This window comes from Ranitomeya imitator, chromosome 2 (genome assembly GCF_032444005.1).
Source record: "Ranitomeya imitator isolate aRanImi1 chromosome 2, aRanImi1.pri, whole genome shotgun sequence".
Taxonomy (NCBI): domain Eukaryota; kingdom Metazoa; phylum Chordata; class Amphibia; order Anura; family Dendrobatidae; genus Ranitomeya; species Ranitomeya imitator.
The window spans coordinates 632,125,178-632,147,920 of record NC_091283.1 but is presented as its reverse complement, the minus strand read 5'-3'; the positions used below and the strand labels follow the sequence as shown (position 1 = coordinate 632,147,920).

Genomic DNA, 22,743 nt, shown 5'->3' with positions numbered 1-22,743 from the left:
CTTGTCTGATGACTCCATGATATCTCAGTTTCATTCAACCTTGAAAAGTGGCCACTTGAAGGTCTGGGTGAAACTAGAGCTACTACTTAGTGTAAATCACTATATACGTAAGATCAGAGAAACATGACTAAGACAGATGCCAAAACTGGGGTACCTGTGCATATATAGTGTGCTGATACCTGCATAATTGGGGACGCCTATGCAGTGTAGGTAATCTGTTTTTGTGTTGCTTCTCTGATATTCCAGATGGATGATGTCTAAAAGCCTCTTGGTGATGATCTAAGTATACTGTATGTAGTTAATCTTCATATATACGTAATAACTATATTTATTTAATCCTTCTCTGTACTTATTAACCTTTGTATGTTAACATATACAAAAGTGTACGCACTCACACTATTCAATCATACTATTCCTTGAATTTTTCTAGCTTTCAATAAAATTGCATTGTATTGCAAGTATTAGCCTTTTTTAAAGCCGCATCTGAACCTTAGTATTAAAAACATGGCAAATAAAATTGCCAAATTCTCCTGTAAATAATTCTGCAAAGAGTGAACCATCATACCATTAAAATACATGAGTGGATTTTCATGGGTCCATCCAGTATGTGGGTTCAAAGGCGTAATTGGGTGCATATGACTGACTATGCAGCAGGGCTGGCCTTGCTGCCAATGTGTAAAACAAAAGGAGTACGGGAGTACAAAATGCATATTGTGCAGTGAATTTTCCTGGGCCCATCCAGTACGTGGGTTCAAAGGTGTAATGGGGTGCATATAACTGATTGTGCAGCAGGGCTGGCCTTGCTGTCAATGCGTAAAACAAAGGAGTACGGGAGTACAAAATGAATATTGTGAAGTGGATTTTCCTGGGCCCATCCAGCATATGGGTTCCAAGGCGTAATGGGATGTATATGACTATGCAGCAGGGCTGACCTTGCTGCCAATGTGTAAAACAAAGGAGTACGAGAGTACAAAATACATATTATGAAGTGGATTTTCAGGGGCCCATCCAGTATGTGGGTTCAAAGGCTTATTGCAGTGCATATGAATTGGTAGCAGGGCAGGCCTTGAATTCAATGCAACATTTTTTCAGGAGTCCCCCTGAAGTATTGTGGTGCGTCGTAATTCTTGGCAGCCCATCCACTCACAGCCTAGGCTATAAGATTAATTTGGAAAGAAGAAATACAAGCCAGCTCACCCGTGATGCATAAACCAAACTTCAGGAGCACGGACCCGCTGTGTCCATGCGTATAAAGTCCAAAACAAGAAGAGAATGTCCAGCTTCACTGAATCCATAAAAAAGAGTTTTCTTTATTCACAAACTTTAAACATAGAGGATACAGACTTCAGCACGAACCATATGGGTAAGAATCTCAACGCGTTTCTGAAGACTAAGCTCCCTTAATCATGACATGAATAAAGTTTGTGAATAAAGAAAACTCTTTTTTACGGATTCAGTGAAGCTGGACATTCTCTTCTTGTTTTGGACTATAAGATTAATGCCGCCTGATGCACCAGTAAAAATAGGCTCTGTGACTTTAAGAGTCCCTCCTTCGTAAATGAAACAAGATGGGTCTGCTTATGTGTCACACATCACATGGCCAGCTAGGGTTGTTAAATGTTACAATAACATTTCCCAGTGAATGCATTTGTAGTGGTCGAAAGCAATGTTAAAGTTGAAAAACGCTTCAAAAACGCTGCGTCTGAACTAAGCCTAAGTGGGGGAGGAAATTTTCGGTCTGGGGTTAAATATTTGGCAAGTCATTAACCTGCAACACATGTACTTTGACGTATTTCCCAGCAAAACCCGTTTTGGTTTCATTTTAATGTGTTTTTGTGGCACCAGGAAAAATGGCATGAATCTCGAAAAAAATTGATTAAAGCTGTGAACTACGAGTCAGGAATGCTCCCAGGGGAGATCCCCATGATGTTCCTGTGTCATTTGAGCAGTGTTTCCATCATTTTCAGACTTTTTAGACCTTAAAAGGACTCCCGGGGGGATCGCGGTAAGAATACTCGGGTCTCCCATAGACTTACATTGGGCTCGTTTCTCGGGTCGAGTACCCAAGTATTCCAATCTGCTCGACCCGAGCAATGAGCACCCGAGCATTTTAGTGCTCGCTCATCACTAATCCCTAGATATCATAAATCACTACAAAAACAACCCGGGAAAGACAAGCCATATAATGTAATAGAAAGAATAGCTGTGTGTGGTATGAGTTAATCAAATTTGCATCACTTTATCAAAAGTGTAATACTTACATATGAACTGTGTCATTCTCTGTTGGGCACCAACCTTGAATCTGACAATATGAAAGAACACAACGGCCAGTGAGAAAACCTGAAATACATAAGCACAACTTCTCACTCTCTATGCAAAGACATAGCAACCCGATGAGCTCCTGAGTATGAAGATTATTACACGAGTAGCGATTATTGTAATAGCAGATTTACAGCTATAAGTTTAAACAATTGTTCCCATCTTAAATTATCAATGGTCCTTAACTTTTTTTCCCTGCATAGAGGCACCATGGCGAGGAAAGAAGAGAGCACAGCACCAAAACGCACGTTGGGGATCTGTCACCGCATTCCAGCATGGGTAAATTACTATTTGCTACTTTCATTCTGGTGACGTTTGTATTTTTCTATTAGATGTGGTGAACTGCTACATTGGACATTGTTAGTGTTAGTCTCACTCAGGATGACTATGTGGTAAGTTTATTCCCCAATTGCTTCTATGTGGTGCCATCTACTGGTTAATTGGTATATTTATTTTATTTTTTTTCAATAAAATTGCAATTTTTTTTAATTAGCGTGTTTTTCTTAACTTCTGGTTCACTTGCATTTTTACTTTTATATGATCTGCTCATTCCCATGGTGCAGAACTATATTTAGTAGTCCTGCAATTTAGAGTAGATAGCTACTATGATAGAAAAAAAATATGTAATATTATTACTAGAGTTGAGCGACCTTGACCTTTTTAGAGTCGAGCCGGGTTTCGCGAAACCCGACTATCTCAAAAGTCGGGTCGAGTGAAATCGGCCGATTATGACGTAAAGTCGGGATCGACCGAAACACGAAACCCAATGCAAGTCAATGGGGCAGCATAGTCGGCAGTGAGTGGGGGCCAGGAAAACACCTAGAGTGCCCATTTTAATGTCAAAACCATCCATTCTTCTTAATGAAGCTTGTCAAGCGTAATTTACCTTATAATAATTGGAAGGCATTTGAAATTGGGGGTCATTTGGCTAAAGTTGTGGTGGGTAGGGCTGGTTCAAGTAATTAGTGGGCCCAGGAAATCTGGACCACGTCACGGCAGTGGAGCAGGGAGAGGTAAGTATTTCAACTTTGCAAGTGCTGTGAACCTGAGCAAACAGGGGGGGGGGCCCTCAAAGTACAGCGGTGTGTTTGCACGGCGGGGGCGCCTCCCACCGGCAGCAACACTTTTGCGTACCATGAGAGGCCCTGTGCCAGTGACGTCACCAACTAGTATTCCTCCCCCCACCTGATGAAGGAACCTGCACTTTCATCTGCACCTTCCTGTTTGTCCCCGTGTAAGGTGGCATGGTATGCGGGAAGGGGGACCTGACTTTCAGCAGGGTCACAATCTTGCAGTGTAGCGTGCACGAGAAATGTTGCGTTATGGGTCAATGTACCAGCAGACTCATCTATCACTGGCTGGGCAATGGGCAGGATGAGGAGGAAACACAGATATAGGCCCAAAGAATAAAGTGGGCTAAATGCAGTTCAAAATTGGTAACACAGGACTAATCAGGGGGCATTGCAGTGGAGGACAACTGGAATGAGAGGCTGACACAGAGAGTAGGCCCAAATCAGTAAGTAGTCGAAATGCAGTTCAAAATTGGCAACAGTAGTAAACAGGCGGCACAGCTTTGTTCAGTGGAGGAGAACAGCAAGGAGTGGCAGACACCGATAGTAGGCCCCAACCCAACTAGTAGGCCAAATGCAGTCTAACATTAACAACTACTTAACGAGCGCCTGAAAATGGAATTTCAGGACAGGAAACCAGGAGAACAGCAAGGAGCGGCAGACACCGATAGTAGGCCCCAAACCAACTAGTACGCCAAATGCAGTTGTTCCGTTTAACCACAATTTAATGAGAGCCTGAAGATAGAAGTTCAGGAAAGGCAACCTGGAGAACACCTTGGAGTGGAACACACCATCTCTCTACACCCCATACCCAATTTGTAGGTCTAATGCAGCGTAGTTTCCAACAACTACTAAACGAGAGCATGATGATCGAAGCATTGGCGAGGAAACCTGGGGAACACCTTGGAGTGGAACACACCATCTCTCTACAGTGGAACACACCATCTCTCTACACCCCATACCCAATTTGTAGGCCTAATGCAGCGTAGTTTCCAACAACTACTAAACGAGAGCCGGAAGATCGAAGCAATGGAGAGGAAACCTGGGGAACACCTTGGAGTGTAACACACCATCTCTCTACACCCCATACCCAATTTGTAGGCCTAATGCAGCGTAGTTTCCAACAACTACTAAACGAGAGCCGGAAGTTCGAAGCAATGGAGAGGAAACCTGGGGAACACCTTGGAGTGTAACACACCATCTCTCTACACCCCATACCCAATTTGTAGGCCTAATGCAGCGTAGTTTCCAACAACTACTAAACGAGAGCCGGAAGATCGAAGCAATGGAGAGGAAACCTGGGGAACACCTTGGAGTGTAACACACCATCTCTCTACACCCCATACCCAATTTGTAGGCCTAATGCAGCGTAGTTTCCAACAACTATTAAACGAGAGCCGGAAGTTCGAAGCAATGGAGAGGAAACCTGGGGAACACCTTGGAGTGTAACACACCATCTCTCTACACCCCATACCCAATTTGTAGGCCTAATGCAGCGTAGTTTCCAACAACTACTAAACGAGAGCATGATGATCGAAGCATTGGCGAGGAAACCTGGGGAACACCTTGGAGTGGAACACACCATCTCTCTACAGTGGAACACACCATCTCTCTACACCCCATACCCAATTTGTAGGCCTAATGCAGCGTAGTTTCCAACAACTACTAAACGAGAGCCGGAAGATCGAAGCTCAGGAAAGGCAACCTGGAGAACACCTTGGAGTGGAACACACCATCTCTCTACACCCCATACCCAATTTGTAGGCCCAATGCAGCGTAGTTTCCAACAACTACTAAACGAGAGCCGGAAGATCGAAGCAATGGAGAGGAAACCTGGGGAACACCTTGGAGTGTAACACACCATCTCTCTACACCCCATACCCAATTTGTAGGCCTAATGCAGCGTAGTTTCCAACAACTACTAAACGAGAGCCGGAAGATTGAAGCAATGGAGAGGAAACCTGGGGAACACCTTGGAGTGTAACACACCATCTCTCTACACCCCATACCCAATTTGTAGGCCTAATGCAGCGTAGTTTCCAACAACTACTAAACGAGAGCCGGAAGATCGAAGCTCAGGAAAGGCAACCTGGGGAACACCTTGGAGTGTAACAAACCCTCTCTCTACACCACGGAAGGGCTGATTCTTAGGAAGGAAGGCTGTCGGAAAGAAGCAGGGCGCGTCCGAGGGTGATTATATTCTTATTAGGTATATACTCACCCTCGGACGCGCCCTGCTTCTTTATTTGTAATGAATGTTTATTTGCAATGTGGTTTTGACTTACTCTATTTTTTTGGTAAATAATGATTTTATTATTTTCATTGTTTTGCATCTTCTTGGCAATAATATAAAGAAGACGCGACAGGACAACACTCGGTGGATGCCATATCTGTGTTTAAAATTGAAAAAAACTTTCAGTTAACTACTTGCAGGAGAAAGTTATTGTAGCTGGTGGCCATTTTTAGTACTGTACCATATTTTTGTTGTATGTGTTTGTTTTTAATGTTAAAATGTCTGCATTTGATATCTCTCCAGTATTTTCTTTTTTATAAGCAAAATACTTATTTTTATATTTTCTGATGTTGGTTCCAGGGGTACACGGGCAGCAGTGGTGTGGTCAGTGGAGGCCTAGTGGAAGGAGTGACCGCAGACAGGCATCGAAGGCCTAAAATAATAACACATGGCTGTAGGCAATTTTAAATTGGTTTCAGGGGTACACGGGCAGCAGTGGTGTGGTCAGTGGAGGCCTAGTGGAAGGAGTCACCGCAGACAGGCATCGAAGGCCTAAAATAATAACACATGGCTGTAGGCAATTTTAAATTGGTTACAGGGGTACACGGGCAGCAGTGGTGTGGTCAGTGGAGGCCTAGTGGAAGGAGTGACCGCAGACAGGCATCGAAGGCCTAAAATAATAACACATGGCTGTAGGCAATTTTAAATTGGTTCCAGGGGTACACGGGCAGCAGTGGTGTGGTCAGTGGAGGCCTAGTGGAAGGAGTCACCGCAGACAGGCATCGAAGGCCTAAAATAATAACACATGGCTGTAGGCAATTTTAAATTGGTTCCAGGGGTACACGGGCAGCAGTGGTGTGGTCAGTGGAGGCCTAGTGGAAGGAGTGACCGCAGACAGGCATCGAAGGCCTAAAATAATAACACATGGCTGTAGGCAATTTTAAATTGGTTCCAGGGGTACACGGGCAGCAGTGGTGTGGTCAGTGGAGGCCTAGTGGAAGGAGTCACCGCAGACAGGCATCGAAGGCCTAAAATAATAACACATGGCTGTAGGCAATTTTAAATTGGTTACAGGGGTACACGGGCAGCAGTGGTGTGGTCAGTGGAGGCCTAGTGGAAGGAGTGACCACAGACAGGCATCGAAGGCCTAAAATAATAACACATGGCTGTAGGCAATTTTAAATTGGTTCCAGGGGTACACGGGCAGCAGTGGTGTGGTCAGTGGAGGCCTAGTGGAAGGAGTGACCGCAGACAGGCATCGAAGGCCTAAAATAATAACACATGGCTGTAGGCAATTTTAAATTGGTTCCAGGGGTACACGGGCAGCAGTGGTGTGGTCAGTGGAGGCCTAGTGGAAGGAGTGACCGCAGACAGGCATCGAAGGCCTAAAATAATAACACATGGCTGTAGGCAATTTTAAATTGGTTACAGGGGTACACGGGCAGCAGTGGTGTGGTCAGTGGAGGCCTAGTGAAAGGAGTGACCGCAGACAGGCATCAAAGGCCTAAAATAATAACACATGGCTGTAGGCAATTTTAAATTGGTTCCAGGGGTACACGGGCAGCAGTGGTGTGGTCAGTGGAGGCCTAGTGGAAGGAGTCACCGCAGACAGGCATCGAAGGCCTAAAATAATAACACATGGCTGTAGGCAATTTTAAATTGGTTCCAGGGGTACACGGGCAGCAGTGGTGTGGTCAGTGGAGGCCTAGTGGAAGGAGTGACCACAGACAGGCATCGAAGGCCTAACATAACAAAAATGTCAATACAATGGTATTGTCAGTGGCAGGCATTGAAGGATGTCAGCGCATAGACTAAACATTGGTGGAGCTGTGAGATAATTTTGCAAGTGGTAGAGCACTGTTTGAGCTGGGGTGGGGGGAAACTGTCTTGTGGCCGGCGGTACAGGCCCAGGGCCCCTCATATTACAACGGTGTGTCTGACGTTGGGTGCGCACCACCACCGCCAGAGACACTTTATTGTACTAGGAGGGACCCAGTGGCAGTGCCGTCGACCAAAAGCGGGCTCACCCACCTCTTCAGACAAACTGCACTCTCACGGGTGCTGTCGCCAAGTGTCGATACCACGGCCCCGTGTGGGGAGTTTGGCCATTTAGTGAGGTGTAAACATGTCGTATGCTGGACAATCAGGTGCAGAAAATTACGAGATTGGAAAAGGCATTCAGAATAGTCCACAGGCAAGACCTTTTCATAGGAAAGCTAGGTGTCAGCCGGGCAAGGTGGGGCAAAAGATTTCGAAATCCAGTTGTGGTTCATTTTAATGAAGGTTAGATCATCTACATTTTGGGTAGCCAGACGAGTCCTTTTTTCTGTTAGTATTGAACCTGCAGCACTGAATACTCTTTCTGATAGGACACTAGCTGCCGGGCAAGCAAGCTCCTGCAATGCATATTCTGCCAATTCTGGCCAGGTGTCTAATTTTGATGCCCAGTAATCAAATGGGAATGACGGTTGAGGGAGAACATCGATAAGGGATGAAAAATAGTTTGTAACCATACTGGACAAATGTTGTCTCCTGTCACTTTGAATTGATGCTGCAGTACCTGTCCTGTCTGCGGTCATAGCAAAATCACTCCACAACCTGGTCAGAAAACCCCTCTGGCCAACGCCACTTCTGATTTCTGCCCCTCTAACTCCTCTGGTCTGCTGGCCCCTGCAGCTCTGTGAGAACGATCACGGGCGCTGTGTGCAGGGAATGCCAGAAGCAAACGGTCAACAAGAGTTGATTGTTTGGTTGCTAATATTAGTTCCAAGTTCTCATGTGGCATTATATTTTGCAATTTGCCTTTATAGCGAGGATCAAGGAGGCAGGCCAACCAGTAATCGTCATCATTCATCATTTTAGTTATGCGTGTGTCCCTTTTGAGGATACGTAAGGCATAATCCGCCATGTGGGCCAAAGTTCCAGTTCTCAAATCTGCGGTTGTGCTTGGTGGAGGGGCAGTTTCAGGCAAATCCACGTCACTTGTGTCCCTCAAAAAACCAGAACCCGGCCTTGCCGCGCCACCAATTTCCAGTGGCCCCGGAAAAGCTTCCTCATTAAAAATATAATCATCCCCATCATCCTCCTCGTCCTCCTCCTCCTCTTCGCCCGCTACCTCGTCCTGTACACTGCCCTGGCCAGACAATGGCTGACTGTCATCAAGGCTTTCCTCTTCCTCAGCTGCAGACGCCTGATCCTTTATGTGCGTCAAACTTTGCATCAGCAGACGCATTAGGGGGATGCTCATGCTTATTATGGCGTTGTCTGCACTAACCAGCCGTGTGCATTCCTCAAAACACTGAAGGACTTGGCACATGTCTTGAATCTTCGACCACTGCACACCTGACAACTCCATGTCTGCCATCCTACTGCCTGCCCGTGTATGTGTATCCTCCCACAAAAACATAACAGCCCGCCTCTGTTCACACAGTCTCTGAAGCATGTGCAGTGTTGAGTTCCACCTTGTTGCAACGTCTATGATTAGGCGATGCTGGGGAAGGTTCAAAGAACGCTGATAGGTCTGCATACGGCTGGAGTGTACGGGCGAACGGCGGATATGTGAGCAAAGTCCACGCACTTTGAGGAGCAGGTCGGATAACCCCGGATAACTTTTCAGGAAGCACTGCACCACCAGGTTTAAGGTGTGAGCCAGGCAAGGAATGTGTTTCAGTTGGGAAAGGGAGATGGCAGCCATGAAATTCCTTCCGTTATCACTCACTACCTTGCCTGCCTCAAGATCTACAGTGCCCAGCCACGACTGCGTTTCTTTCTGCAAGAACTCGGACAGAACTTCCGCGGTGTGTCTGTTGTCGCCCAAACACTTCATAGCCAATACAGCCTGCTGACATTTGCCAGTAGCTGCCCCATAATGGGAGACCTGGTGTGCAACAGTGGCAGCTGCGGATGGAGTGGTTGTGCGACTGCGGTCTGTGGACGAGCTCTCGCTTCTGCAGGAGGACGAAGAGGAGGAGGAGGGGGTGCGAACGGCTACAGCCAATTGTTTCCTAGACCGTGGGCTAGGCAGAACTGTCCCAAACTTGCTGTCCCCTGTGGACCCTGCATCCACCACATTTACCCAGTGTGCCGTGATGGACACGTAACGTCCCTGGCCATGCCTACTGGTCCATGCATCTGTTGTCAGGTGCACCTTTGTGCTCACAGATTGCCTGAGTGCATGGACGATGCGCTCTTTAACATGCTGGTGGAGGGCTGGGATGGCTTTTCTGGAAAAAAAGTGTCGACTGGGTAGCTCGTAGCGTGGTACAGCGTAGTCCATCAGGGCTTTGAAAGCTTCGCTTTCAACTAACCGGTAGGGCATCATCTCTAACGAGATTAGTCTAGCTATGTGTGCGTTCAAACCCTGTGTACGCGGATGCGAGGCTAAGTACTTCCTTTTTCTAACCATAGTCTCATGTAGGGTGAGCTGGACTGGAGAGCTGGAGATCGTGGAACTAGCGGGGGTGCCGGTGGACATGGCAGACTGAGAGACGGTGGGAGATGGTATTGTTGCCGCCGGTGCCCTAGATGCAGTGTTTCCTACTACGAAACTGGTGATTCCCTGACCCTGACTGCTTTGGCCTGGCAAAGAAACCTGCACAGATACTGCAGGTGGTGCGGAAAATGGTGGCCCTACACTGCCGGAAGGGATGTTGCGTTGCTGACTAGCTTCATTGGCCGAGGGTGCTACAACCTTAAGGGACGTTTGGTAGTTAGTCCAGGCTTGCAAATGCATGGTGGTTAAATGTCTATGCATGCAACTTGTATTGAGACTTTTCAGATTCTGTCCTCTGCTTAAGGTAGTTGAACATTTTTGACAGATGACTTTGCGCTGATCAATTGGATGTTGTTTAAAAAAATGCCAGACTGCACTCTTTCTAGCATCGGATACCTTTTCAGGCATTGCAGACTGAGCTTTAACCGGATGGCCACGCTGTCCTCCAACAGGTTTTGGCTTTGCCACGCGTTTTGGGCAAGATACGGGCCCGGCAGATGGAACCTGTTGCGATGTTGATGCCTGCTGCGGCCCCTCCTCCTCCGCTTCAGAACTGCTGCCGCCTGCACCCTGTTCCCCCAATGGCTGCCAATCGGGGTCAAGAACTGGGTCATCTATTACCTCTTCTTGTAGCTCGTGTGCAACTTCGTCTGTGTCACCGTGTCGGTCGGTGGTATAGCGTTCGTGATGGGGCAACATAGTCTCATCAGGGTCTGATTCTTGATCAGCACCCTGCGAGGGCAATGTTGTGGTCTGAGTCAAAGGACCAGCATAGTAGTCTGGCTGTGGCTGTGCATCAGTGCACTCCATGTCAGATTCAACTTGTAATGGGCATGGACTGTTAACTGCTTCACTTTCTAAGCCAGGGACGGTATGTGTAAAGAGCTCCATGGAGTAACCCGTTGTGTCGCCTGCTGCATTCTTCTCTGTTGTTGTTTTTGCTGAAGAGGACAAGGAAGCGACTTGTCCCTGACCGTGAACATCCACTAACGACGCGCTGCTTTGACATTTACCAGTTTCACGAGAGGAGGCAAAAGAGCTAGAGGCTGAGTCAGCAAGATAAGCCAAAACTTGCTCTTGCTGCTCCGGCTTTAAAAGCGGTTTTCCTACTCCCAGAAAAGGGAGCGTTCGAGGCCTTGTGTAGCCAGACGACGAACCTGGCTCCACAGCTCCAGACTTAGGTGGAATATTTTTTTTCCCACGACCAGCTGATGCTCCACCACTACCACTACCCTCATTACCAGCTGACAATGAACGCCCCCGGCCACGACCTCTTCCACCATACTTCCTCATTGTTTTAAAAACGTAAACAAACTAACGGTATTTGTTGCTGTCACACAAATTACACGGTGAGCTATAACTTCAGTATGATTTAGCTACCCCTTTACAGGTGAGTGAGACCACAACGAAAATCAGGCACAATGTTACACACTCTGTTGTTGGTGGCAACAAATGAGAGAGATGCCACACATGCAGGACTGTCACTGAAGCACAAATGTAAATATTAATCTCCCACTGATGTGATTTTTTTTTTTTTTTAAGGGAGACTTTAGGAAAAAAAAATAATAGAATAAAATGATTTTTTCAGGAAGAATTTAGAAACCAAATAAAATAAAATGATTTTTTCAGGGAGAATTTAGAAAACAAATAAAACAAAAAAAGGCTTTCTATGGCCCACTGAGTGAGAGATGACGCACACAGGAGTCAGGAGTGGCACACAAGCCCAGAGGCCAATATTTATCTCCCACTGATTGATGTAGTGATTTTTTCAGGTAGATTTTGGAACCCAAATCAAGCTAAAAAAAATAATAGGCTTTCTATGGCCCACAATTGGAGAGAGAGAGAGAGAGATGGCACACCCAGGAGTCAAGACTGGCACACAAGCAGAAAGGGCAATATTAATCTCCCACTGATTTGTTTTTTTTTTTCTTTTTTTCAGGGAGACTTTAGGAAAAAAAAAATAGAATAAAATGATTTTTTGAGGAAGAATTTAGAAACCAAATAAAATAAAATGATTTTTTCAGGGAGAATTTAGAAAACAAATAAAACAAAAAAAGGCTTTCTATGGCCCACTGAGTGAGAGATGACGCACACAGGAGTCAGGAGTGGCACACAAGGCCAGAGGCCAATATTTATCTCCCACTGATTGATGTAGTGATTTTTTCAGGTAGATTTTGGAACCCAAATCAAGCTAAAAAAAATAATAGGTTTTCTATGGCCCACAATTGGAGAGAGAGAGAGAGATGGCACACCCAGGAGTCAAGACTGGCACACAAGCAGAAAGGGCAATATTAATCTCCCACTGATTTGTTTTTTGTTTTTTTTGTTTTTCAGGGAGACTTTAGGAAAAAAAAAAATAGAATAAAATGATTTTTTGAGGAAGAATTTAGAAACCAAATAAAATAAAATGATTTTTTCAGGGAGAATTTAGAAAACAAATAAAACAAAAAAGGCTTTCTATGGCCCACTGAGTGAGAGATGACGCACACAGGAGTCAGGAGTGGCACACAAGCCCAGAGGCCAATATTTATCTCCCACTGATTGATGTAGTGATTTTTTCAGGTAGATTTTGGAACCCAAATCAAGCTAAAAAAAATAATAGGCTTTCTATGGCCCACAATTGGAGAGAGAGAGAGAGATGGCACACCCAGGAGTCAAGACTGGCACACAAGCAGAAAGGGCAATATTAATCTCCCACTGATTTGTTTTTTTTTGTTTTTTTTTCAGGGAGACTTTAGGAAAAAAAAAATAGAATAAAATGATTTTTTCAGGAAGAATTTAGAAACCAAAGAAAATAAAATGATTTTTTCAGGGAGAATTTAGAAAACAAATAAAACAAAAAAAGGCTTTCTATGGCCCACTGAGTGAGAGATGACGCACACAGGAGTCAGGAGTGGCACACAAGCCCAGAGGCCAATATTTATCTCCCACTGATTGATGTAGTGATTTTTTCAGGTAGATTTTGGAACCCAAATCAAGCTAAAAAAATAATAGGCTTTCTATGGCCCACAATTGGAGAGAGAGAGAGAGATGGCACACCCAGGAGTCAAGACTGGCACACAAGCAGAAAGGGCAATATTAATCTCCCACTGATTTGTTTTTTTTTGTTTTTTTTTTCAGGGAGACTTTAGGAAAAAAAAAATAGAATAAAATGATTTTTTCAGGAAGAATTTAGAAACCAAAGAAAATAAAATGATTTTTTCAGGGAGAATTTAGAAAAGAAATAAAACAAAAAAAGGCTTTCTATGGCCCACTGAGTGAGAGATGACGCACACAGGAGTCAGGAGTGGCACACAAGCCCAGAGGCCAATATTTATCTCCCACTGATTGATGTAGTGATTTTTTCAGGTAGATTTTGGAACCCAAATCAAGCTAAAAAAATAATAGGCTTTCTATGGCCCACAATTGGAGAGAGAGAGAGAGAGAGATGGCACACCCAGGAGTCAAGACTGGCACACAAGCAGAAAGGGCAATATTAATCTCCCACTGATTTGTTTTTTTTTTTGTTTTTTTTTCAGGGAGACTTTAGGAAAAAAAAAATAGAATAAAATGATTTTTTCAGGAAGAATTTAGAAACCAAAGAAAATAAAATGATTTTTTCAGGGAGAATTTAGAAAAGAAATAAAACAAAAAAAGGCTTTCTATGGCCCACTGAGTGAGAGATGACGCACACAGGAGTCAGGAGTGGCACACAAGCCCAGAGGCCAATATTTATCTCCCACTTTTTTTTTTTGTTCCAGGGAAAATTTATAAACCCAATAAAAAAAATAATAAATAGGCTTTCTATGGCCCACTATCTGAGAGACAGAGAGAGATGGCACGCTTAGGACTGGCACACAAGCCCAAAGGCCAATATTAATCTCCCTTTTTTTTAAGGGAGAATTTATAAAACCAAAAATAAATAAATAAATAGGCTTTCTATGGCCCACTATTTGTGAGAGAGATGGCACGCTCAGGACTGGCACACAAGCCCAGAGGCCAATATTAATCTCCCACTTTTTTTTTTTTTGTTCCAGGGAAAATTTATAAACCCAATAAAAAAAATAATAAATAGGCTTTCTATGGCCCACTATCTGAGAGAGAGAGATGGCACGCTTAGGACTGGCACACAAGCCCAAAGGCCAATATTAATCTCCCACTGATTGATTTATTGATTTTTTCAGGTAGAATTTAGAACCCAAATAAAGCAAAAAAAAAAAAAATGGGCTTTCTATGGCCCACTGAGTGAGTGATGATGCACACAGGAGTCAAGAGTGGCACACAAGCCCTGAGGCCAATATTTTTCTCCCACTGATTGATGTAGTGATATTTTCAGGTAGTTTGTATAACCCAAATCAAGCAAAAAAATAAATAGGCTTTCTATGGCCCACTGAGTGAGAGATGGCACACACAGGGATGGCACTCTAGCAGAAATGTCAATCTTAATCTCCCACAAAAAAAAAAAAAAAACAAACAAACAAACAGGGAGTGTCCTTCAATTACTATCTCCCTGCAGTAATCTCAGCCAGGTATGGCAGACAGCAATAAGGAGTGGACTGATGCACAAATTAAATAAAAAGTGTGGACAAACAAAAAAGATAGCTGTGCAGAAAGGAAGGAACAAGAGGATTTGTGCTTTGAAAAAAGCAGTTGGTTTGCACAGCGGCGTACACACAGCAATGCAGCTATCAGGGAGCCTTCTAGGGCAGCCCAATGAGCTACAGCGCTGAGGGGAAAAAAAAAAAAAAATGTAGCTTCCACTGTCCCTGCACACCGAAGGTGGTGTTGGGCAGTGGAAATCGCTACAGCACAAGCGGTTTGGTGGTTAATGGACCCTGCCTAACGCTATCCCTGCTTCTGACGAAGCGGCAGCAACCTCTCCCTAAGCTCAGATCAGCAGCAGTAACATGGCGGTCGGCGGGAACGCCCCTTTATAGCCCCTGTGACGCCGCAGACAGCAAGCCAATCACTGCAATGCCCTTCTCTAAGATGGTGGGGACCAGGACCTATGTCATCACGCTGCCCACACTCTGCGTTTACCTTCATTGGCTGAGAAATGGCGCTTTTCGCGTCATTGAAACGCGACTTTGGCGCGAAAGTCGCGTACCGCATGGCCGACCCCGCACAGGGGTCGGATCGGGTTTCATGAAACCCGACTTTGCCAAAAGTCGGCGACTTTTGAAAATGAACGACCCGTTTCGCTCAACCCTAATTATTACTATTTTTTGTACTAAAACTTACTGCTAATATTTCCTTATGTAGATGTGCTGAAAAAGAGAATGGACGGCACCTCCAAAAATCATACATTGATCTAATGCCACTAGGCAAAAATATATATAACTGATCATGAGGTTTTTAGTTTAACATTCTGATCAGACTGTATGAAAGCCCACTGCCACTTCACGGTGAATCTCTCAGTGGGTCCCTATCGCCCTAATGGGGCAAAGCCATGTGCTGACCACCGCCGCGGAGACAATGCACTGGCAGGACGGACCGCCTGGTGCCTCACAGCGCCCATACTGCAAGACTGAGTCCCCATGACTCCAGACCGCACCTCCCCTGCAGCACAAAACCACATCAGCAATGGCCGCTACACAGTACCAGCACCAAATGAAAGGAGCATTGAAACTCACCTTCCTCAGGCTCACTAGTGAGAGCAAAACTGGGCTAGACCCCTTTCTTTGCAGTCTCCTGCTTATTTAACCCCTTCGCGACCTGCAGTGTACTAGTACTGCACAGGTCGCTTCTCTCCCTTTGATGTTGGCTCCATCGGTGAGCCCACATGTTTTCCAGCACATGTCAGCTGTTTTGAACAGCCGACATGTGCCCGGAACAGCCGGGGGTGGAATCACAATCTACCAGCGGCTATTAAACCGATAAATGCCACTGTCAAACTCTGACAGCGGCATTTAAAGCGTGCTTCCGGCCTTTGGAAATCGGAAATCCACTCATTGGTGACATGGTCACATGATCGTGGGTCACCGATTTGGTTGGCATGGCCTCCAGAGGCCTCCTGGAGACCTCTATGGTTGTCACTGCCGGCTTATCACTGCCGGCTTAGCAAGAGAGGTATTCTGCTACATACAGGTGATCTGATCATCGCCTGTATGTAGCAGGGCCGATCGGATTAAGACAGCTTCTAGTCTCTCATGGCAAATACTGAAGCATTTCAAAAGTAAAAAAAAGTTATTAAAACAATTTTAAAACATGAAAATTTAAATCACCCCACTTTCGCCCCATTCAAAATAAAACAATAAAAAAATCAGACATACACATATTTGGTATCGCTGCGTTCAAAATCGCCCGATCAATTAAAAAAAAGGATTAACCTGATCGCTAAATGGTGTAGCGAGAAAAAAAGTCAAAATGGCAGAATTACGTTTTTTTTTTGTTGCCGTGACATTGCATTAAAATGCAATAATGGGTGATCAAAAGAACGTATCTGCACCAAATAGTATCAATAAAAACACCAGCTCAGCACGCAAAAAATAGGCCCTCACCCAACTCAAGATCACGAAAAATGGAGATGCTACAGGTCTCGGAAAATTGCGCAATTTTTTTTTTAACAAACTTTGGATTTTTTTCTACCACTTAAATAAAAAAGAACCTAGACATGTTTGGTGTCTATGAACTCGTAATTACCTGGAAAATCATAATGGTAAATCAGTTTTAGCATTAGGTGAACATGGTGAAAAAAATCCAAAAAAACTTTGTGGAATTGCACTTTTTTTGCAATTTCAGCACACTTTGACTTTTTTTTCCCCATTTTTGGAGTACACGATATGGTAAAACCAATGGTGTACTTCAAAAGTACAACTTGTCCCACAAAAAACAAGTCCTGACATGGCCATATTGACGGAAAAAAAAAGTTATGGCTCTGGGAAGAAGGGGAACGATAAAACAGAAACGCAAAAACGAAAAAGGGCAAGGTCTCAAAGGGGTTAAAATCACCTGTGCCAAATGGGAGGAGTGCACGTCCAAAGGAAAAAAAAGGACAGATCATGCAATATGCTGAAATAGAGAATGGACAGCACCTTCAAAATTCATATATTGATCTAATGCCGCTAGGCAAAAATATACATAACTGTAGAATGTAGAAACCGTAGAATGTAAGTCCGCAAGGACAGGGTCCTTTCCCCTCTGTACCAGTCTGTCATCGTAAATTCGTTTACTGTAAATGATATCTACAACTCTGTATGTAACCCCTTTCTCATGTACAGCACCATGGAACTAATGGTGCTATATAAATAAATACCGTATTTTCTGGTGTATAAGACGACTGGGCGTATAAGGCGACCCCCAACTTTTCCATATAAAATATGGAATTTGGGATATACCCACCGTATAAGACGGGGGTCATCTTATACGCCCAGTCATCTTATACGGCGTGTGGTTCCCAGGGTCTGGGACCGTGACGTCATCGAAGGTCCTTCACTCACTGCATTCTTAGGAACAGAGGCAGACGCTCGCAGCGGTGACAGCCAGGGTCCTTCGGAGGGGTGAGTATATCCATATTTTTTATTTTTATTCTTTATTTTTTACATGAATATGGATCCCAGGGCCTGAAGGAGAGTCTCCTCTCATCCAGACCCTGGGAACCATCCAGGATCGCTCCGTGCACCCGTACCCGGCGTATAAGACAACCCCCGACTTTTGGGGCAATTTTTGGGGGTTAACCCCTTCATGACCCAGCCTATTTTGACCTTAAAGACCTTGCCGTTTTTTGCAATTCTTACCAGTGTCCCTTTATGAGGTAATAACTCAGGAACGCTTCAACGGATCCTAGCGGTTCTGAGATTGTTTTTTCGTGACATATTGGGCTTCATGTTAGTGGTAAATTTAGGTCAATAAATTATGCGTTTATTTGTGATAAAAACGGAAATTTGGCGAAAATTTTGAAAATTTCGCAATTTTCACATTTTGAATTTTTATTCTGTTAAACCAGAGAGTTATGTGACACAAAATAGTTAATAAATAACATTTCCCACATGTTTACTTTACATCAGCACAATTTTGGAAACAAAATTTTTTTTTTCTAGGAAGTTATAAGGGTTAAAATTTGACCAGCGATTTCTCATTTTTACAACGAAATTTACAAAACCATTTTTTTAGGGACCACCTCACATTTGAAGTCAGTTTGAGGGGTCTATATGGCTGAAAATACCCAAAAGTGACACTATTCTAAAAACTGCACCCCTCAAGGTACTCAAAACCACATTCCAGAAGTTTATTAACCCTTCAAGTGCTTCACAGCAGCAGAAGCAACATGGAAGGAAAAAATGAACATTTAACTTTTTAGTCACAAAAATTATCTTTTAGCAACAATTTTTTTATTTTCCCAATGGTAAAAGGAGAAACTGAACCACGTAAGTTGTTGTCCAATTCGTCCTGAGTACGCTGATACCTCATATGTGGGGGTAAACCACTGTTTGGGCACACGGCAGGGCTTGGAAGGGAAGGAGCGCCATTTGACTTTTTGAATCAAAAATTGGCTCCACTCTTTAGCGGACACCATGTCACGTTTGGAGAGCCACCGTGTGCCTAAAAATTGGAGCTCCCCCACAAGTGACCCCATTTTGGAAACTAGATGCCCCAGGGAACTTATCTAGATGCATAGTGAGCACTTTAAACCCCCAGGTGCTTCACAAATTGATCCGTAAAAATGAAAAAGTACTTTTTTTTCACAAAAAAATTCTTTTAGCCTCAATTTTTTCATTTTCACATGGGCAGCAGGATAAAATGGATCCTATAATTTGTTGGGCAATTTCTCCTGAGTACACTGATACCTCATATGTGGGGGTAAACCACTGTTTGGGCACATGGTAAGGCTCGGAAGGGAAGGAGCGCCATTTGACTTTTTGAATGAAAAATTATCTCCATCGTTAGCGGACACCATGTCACGTTTGGAAAGCTCCTGTGTGCCTAAACATTGGCGCTCCCCCACAAGTGACCCCATTTTGGAAACTAGACCCCCCAAGGAACTTATTTAGATGCCTAGTGAGCACTTTAAACCCTCAGGTGCTTCACAAATTGATCTGTAAAAATGAAAAAGTACTTTTTTTTCACAAAAAAATTCTTTTCGCCTCAATTTTTTCATTATCACATGAGCAATAGGATAAAATGGATCCTAAAATTTGTTGGGCAATTTCTCCCGAGTACGGCGATACCTCATATGTGGGGGTAAACCACTGTTTGGGCACACGGCAGGGCTCAGAAGGGAAGGCGCGCCATTTGACTTTTTGAATGGAAAATTAGCTCCAATTGTTAGCGGACACCATGTCGCGTTTGGAGAGCCCCTGTGTGCCTAAACATTTGAGCTCCCCCACAAGTGACCCCATTTTGGAAACTAGACCCCCCAAGGAACTTATCTAGATGCATATTGAGCACTTTAAACCCCCAGGTGCTTCACAGAAGTTTATAATGCAGAGCCATGAAAATAAAAAATAATTTTTCTTTCCTCAAAAATGATTTTTTAGCCTGGAATTTCCTATTTTGCCAAAGGTAATAGGAGAAATTGGACCCCAAATGTTGTTGTCCAGTTTGTCCTGAGTACGCTGATACCCCATATGTGGGGGTAAACCACTGTTTGGGCGCACGGCAGGGCTCGGAAGGGAAGGCACGCCATTTGGCTTTTTAAATAGAAAAATTAGCTCCAATCATTAGCGGACACCATGTCACGTTTGGAGAGCCCCTGTGTGCCTAAACATTGGAGATCCCCCACAAATGACCCCATTTTGGAAACTAGTCTACCAAAGGAACTAATCTAGATGTGTGGTGAGGACTTTGAACCCCCAAGTGCTTCACAGAAGTTTATAACGCAGAGCCATGAAAATAAAAAAAAAAATTATTTTCTCAAAAATGATCTTTTAGCCTGCAATTTTTTATTTTCCCAAGGGTATCAGGAGAAATTTGACCCCAAAATTTGTTGTCCAGTTTCTCCTGAGTATGCTGATACCCCATATGTGGGGGTAAACCACTGTTTGGGCACATGCCGGGGCTCGGAAGTGAAGTAGTGACGTTTTGAAATGCAGACTTTGATGGAATGCTCTGTGGGCGTCACGTTGCGTTTGCAGAGCCCCTGATGTGGCTTAACAGTAGAAACCCCCCACAAGTGACCCCATTTTGGAAACTAGACCCCGAAAGGAACTTATCTAGATGTGTGGTGAGCACTTTGAACCCCCAAGTGCTTCACAGAAGTTTATAATGCAGAGCCGTGAAAATAATAAATACGTTTTCTTTCCTCAAAAATAATTATTTAGCCCAGAATTTTTTAATTTTCCCAAGGGTAACAGGAGAAATTTGACCCCAATATTTGTTGTCCAGTTTCTCCTGAGTACGGTGATACCCCATATGTGGGGGTAAACTACTGTTTGGGCACATGCCGGGGCTCGGAATTGAAGTAGTGACGTTTTGAAATGCAGACTTTGATAGAATGCTCTGCGGGCGTCACGTTGCGTTTGCAGAGCCCCTGATGTGGCTAAACAGTAGAAACCCCCCACAAGTGACCCCATTTTGGAAACTAGACCCCGAAAGGAACTTATCTAGATGTGTGGTGAGCACTTTGAACCCCCAAGTGCTTCATAGAAGTGTATAATGCAGAGCCGTGAAAATAATAAATACGTTTTCTTTCCTCAAAAATAATTATTTAGCCCAGAATTTTTTATTTTCCCAAAGGTTACAGGAGAAATTGGACCCCAAAAGTTGTTGTTCAGTTTCTCCTGAGTACGCTGATACCCCATGTGTGGAGGTAAACCACTGTTTGGGCACACGTCGGGGCTCAGAAGAGAAGTAGTGACTTTTGAAATGCAGACTTTGATGGAATGGTCTGCGGGCGTCACGTTGCGTTTGCAGAGCCCCTGGTGTGCCTAAACAGTAGAAACCCCCCACAAGTGACCCCATTTTAGAAACTAGACCCCCCAAGGAACTTATCTAGATATGTGGTGAGCACTTTGAACCCCCAGGTGCTTCACAGACGTTTACAACGTAGAGCCGTGAAAATAATAAATCATTTTTCTTTCTTCAAAAATGATGTTTTAGCAAGCATTTTTTTATTTTCACAAGGGTAACAGGAGAAATTGGACCCCAGTAATTGTTGCGCAGTTTATCCTGAGTATGCTGGTACCCCATATGTGGGGGTAAACCACTGTTTGGGCACACGTCAGGGCTCGGAATTGAGGGAGCACCATTTGACTTTTTGAATACGAGATTGGCTGGAATCAATAGTGGCACCATGTTGCGTTTGGAGACCCCTGATGTGCCTAAACAGTGGTAACCCCTCAATTCTACCTCCAACACTAACCCCAACACACCCCTAACCCTAATCCCAACTGTAGCCATAACCCTAATCACAACCCTAACCCCAACACACCCCTAACCCTAACCACAACCCTAATTCCAACCCTAACCCTAACCCTAACCACAACCCTAATTCCAACTGTAGCCATAACCCTAATCACAGCCCTAACCCTAATCCCAACTGTAGCCATAACCCTAATCACAGCCCTAACCCTAACTCTAACCCCAACACACCCCTAACCCTAATCCCAACTGTAGCCATAACCCTAACCACAACCCTAATTCCAACCCTAACCCTAAGGTTATGTGCCCACGTTGCGGATTCGTGTGAGATTTTTCAGCATCATTTTTTAAAAATCCGCAGGTAAAAGGCACTGCGTTTTACCTGCGGATTTTCCGCGGATTTCCAGTGTTTTTTGTGCGGATTTCACCTGCGAATTCCTATTGAGGAACAGGTGTAAAACGCTGCGGAATCCGCACAAAGAATTGACATGCTGCGGAAAATACAACGCAGCGTTTCCGCGCGGTATTTTCCGCACCATGGGCACAGCGGATTTGGTTTCCATATGTTTACATGGTACTGTACACCTGATGGAACACTGCTGCGAATCCGCAGCGGCCAATCCGCTGCAGATCCGCAGCCAAATCCGCACCGTGTGCACATGGCCTAATTCTAAAGGTATGTGCACACCCTGCGGAAAACGCTGCGGATCCGCAGCAGTTTCCCATGAGTTTACAGTTCAATGTAAACCTATGGGAAACAAAAATCGCTGTACACATGCTGCGGAAAAACTGCACGGAAACGCAGCGGTTTACATTCCGCAGCATGTCACTTCTTTGTGCGGATTCCGCAGCGGTTTTACAACTGCTCAAATAGAAAATCACAGTTGTAAAACCGCAGTGAAATGCGCAGAAAAAACGCGGTAAATCCGCCATAAATCCGCAGCGGTTTAGCACTGCGGATTTATCAAATCCGCAGCGGAAAAATCCGCAGAGGACCAGAATACGTGTGCACATACCGAAACCCTAACCCTACCCCTAACCCTACCCCTAACCCTAGCCCTAGCCCTAACCCTAACCCTAGCCCTACCCCTAGCCCTACCCCTAACCCTACCCCTAACCCTAACCCTACCCCTAACCCTACCCCTAACCCTAACCCTACCCCTAACCCTACCCCTACCCCTAACCCTACCCCTAACCCTAACCCTAACCCTACCCCTAACCCTATTCTAACATTAGTGGAAAAAAAAAATTCTTTATTTTTTTATTGTCCCTACCTATGGGGGTGACAAAGGGGGGGGGGGGGGTCATTTATTATTTTTTTTATTTTGATCACTGAGATAGATTGTATCTCA

At 44.5% G+C, this 22,743-nt stretch overlaps 1 protein-coding gene across 1 annotated transcript in view; it reads right to left on the bottom strand.

The window, feature by feature from the left end:
* P2RX3 (purinergic receptor P2X 3) overlaps nt 1-22,743 on the bottom strand; it is a 170,516-nt gene that overhangs the window by 54,071 nt on the left and 93,702 nt on the right. The window contains exon 5 of the mRNA XM_069752615.1: nt 2,262-2,340. Coding sequence (XP_069608716.1) covers nt 2,262-2,340 — 79 coding nt within the window. The remainder of the gene's footprint in view (nt 1-2,261; nt 2,341-22,743) is intronic.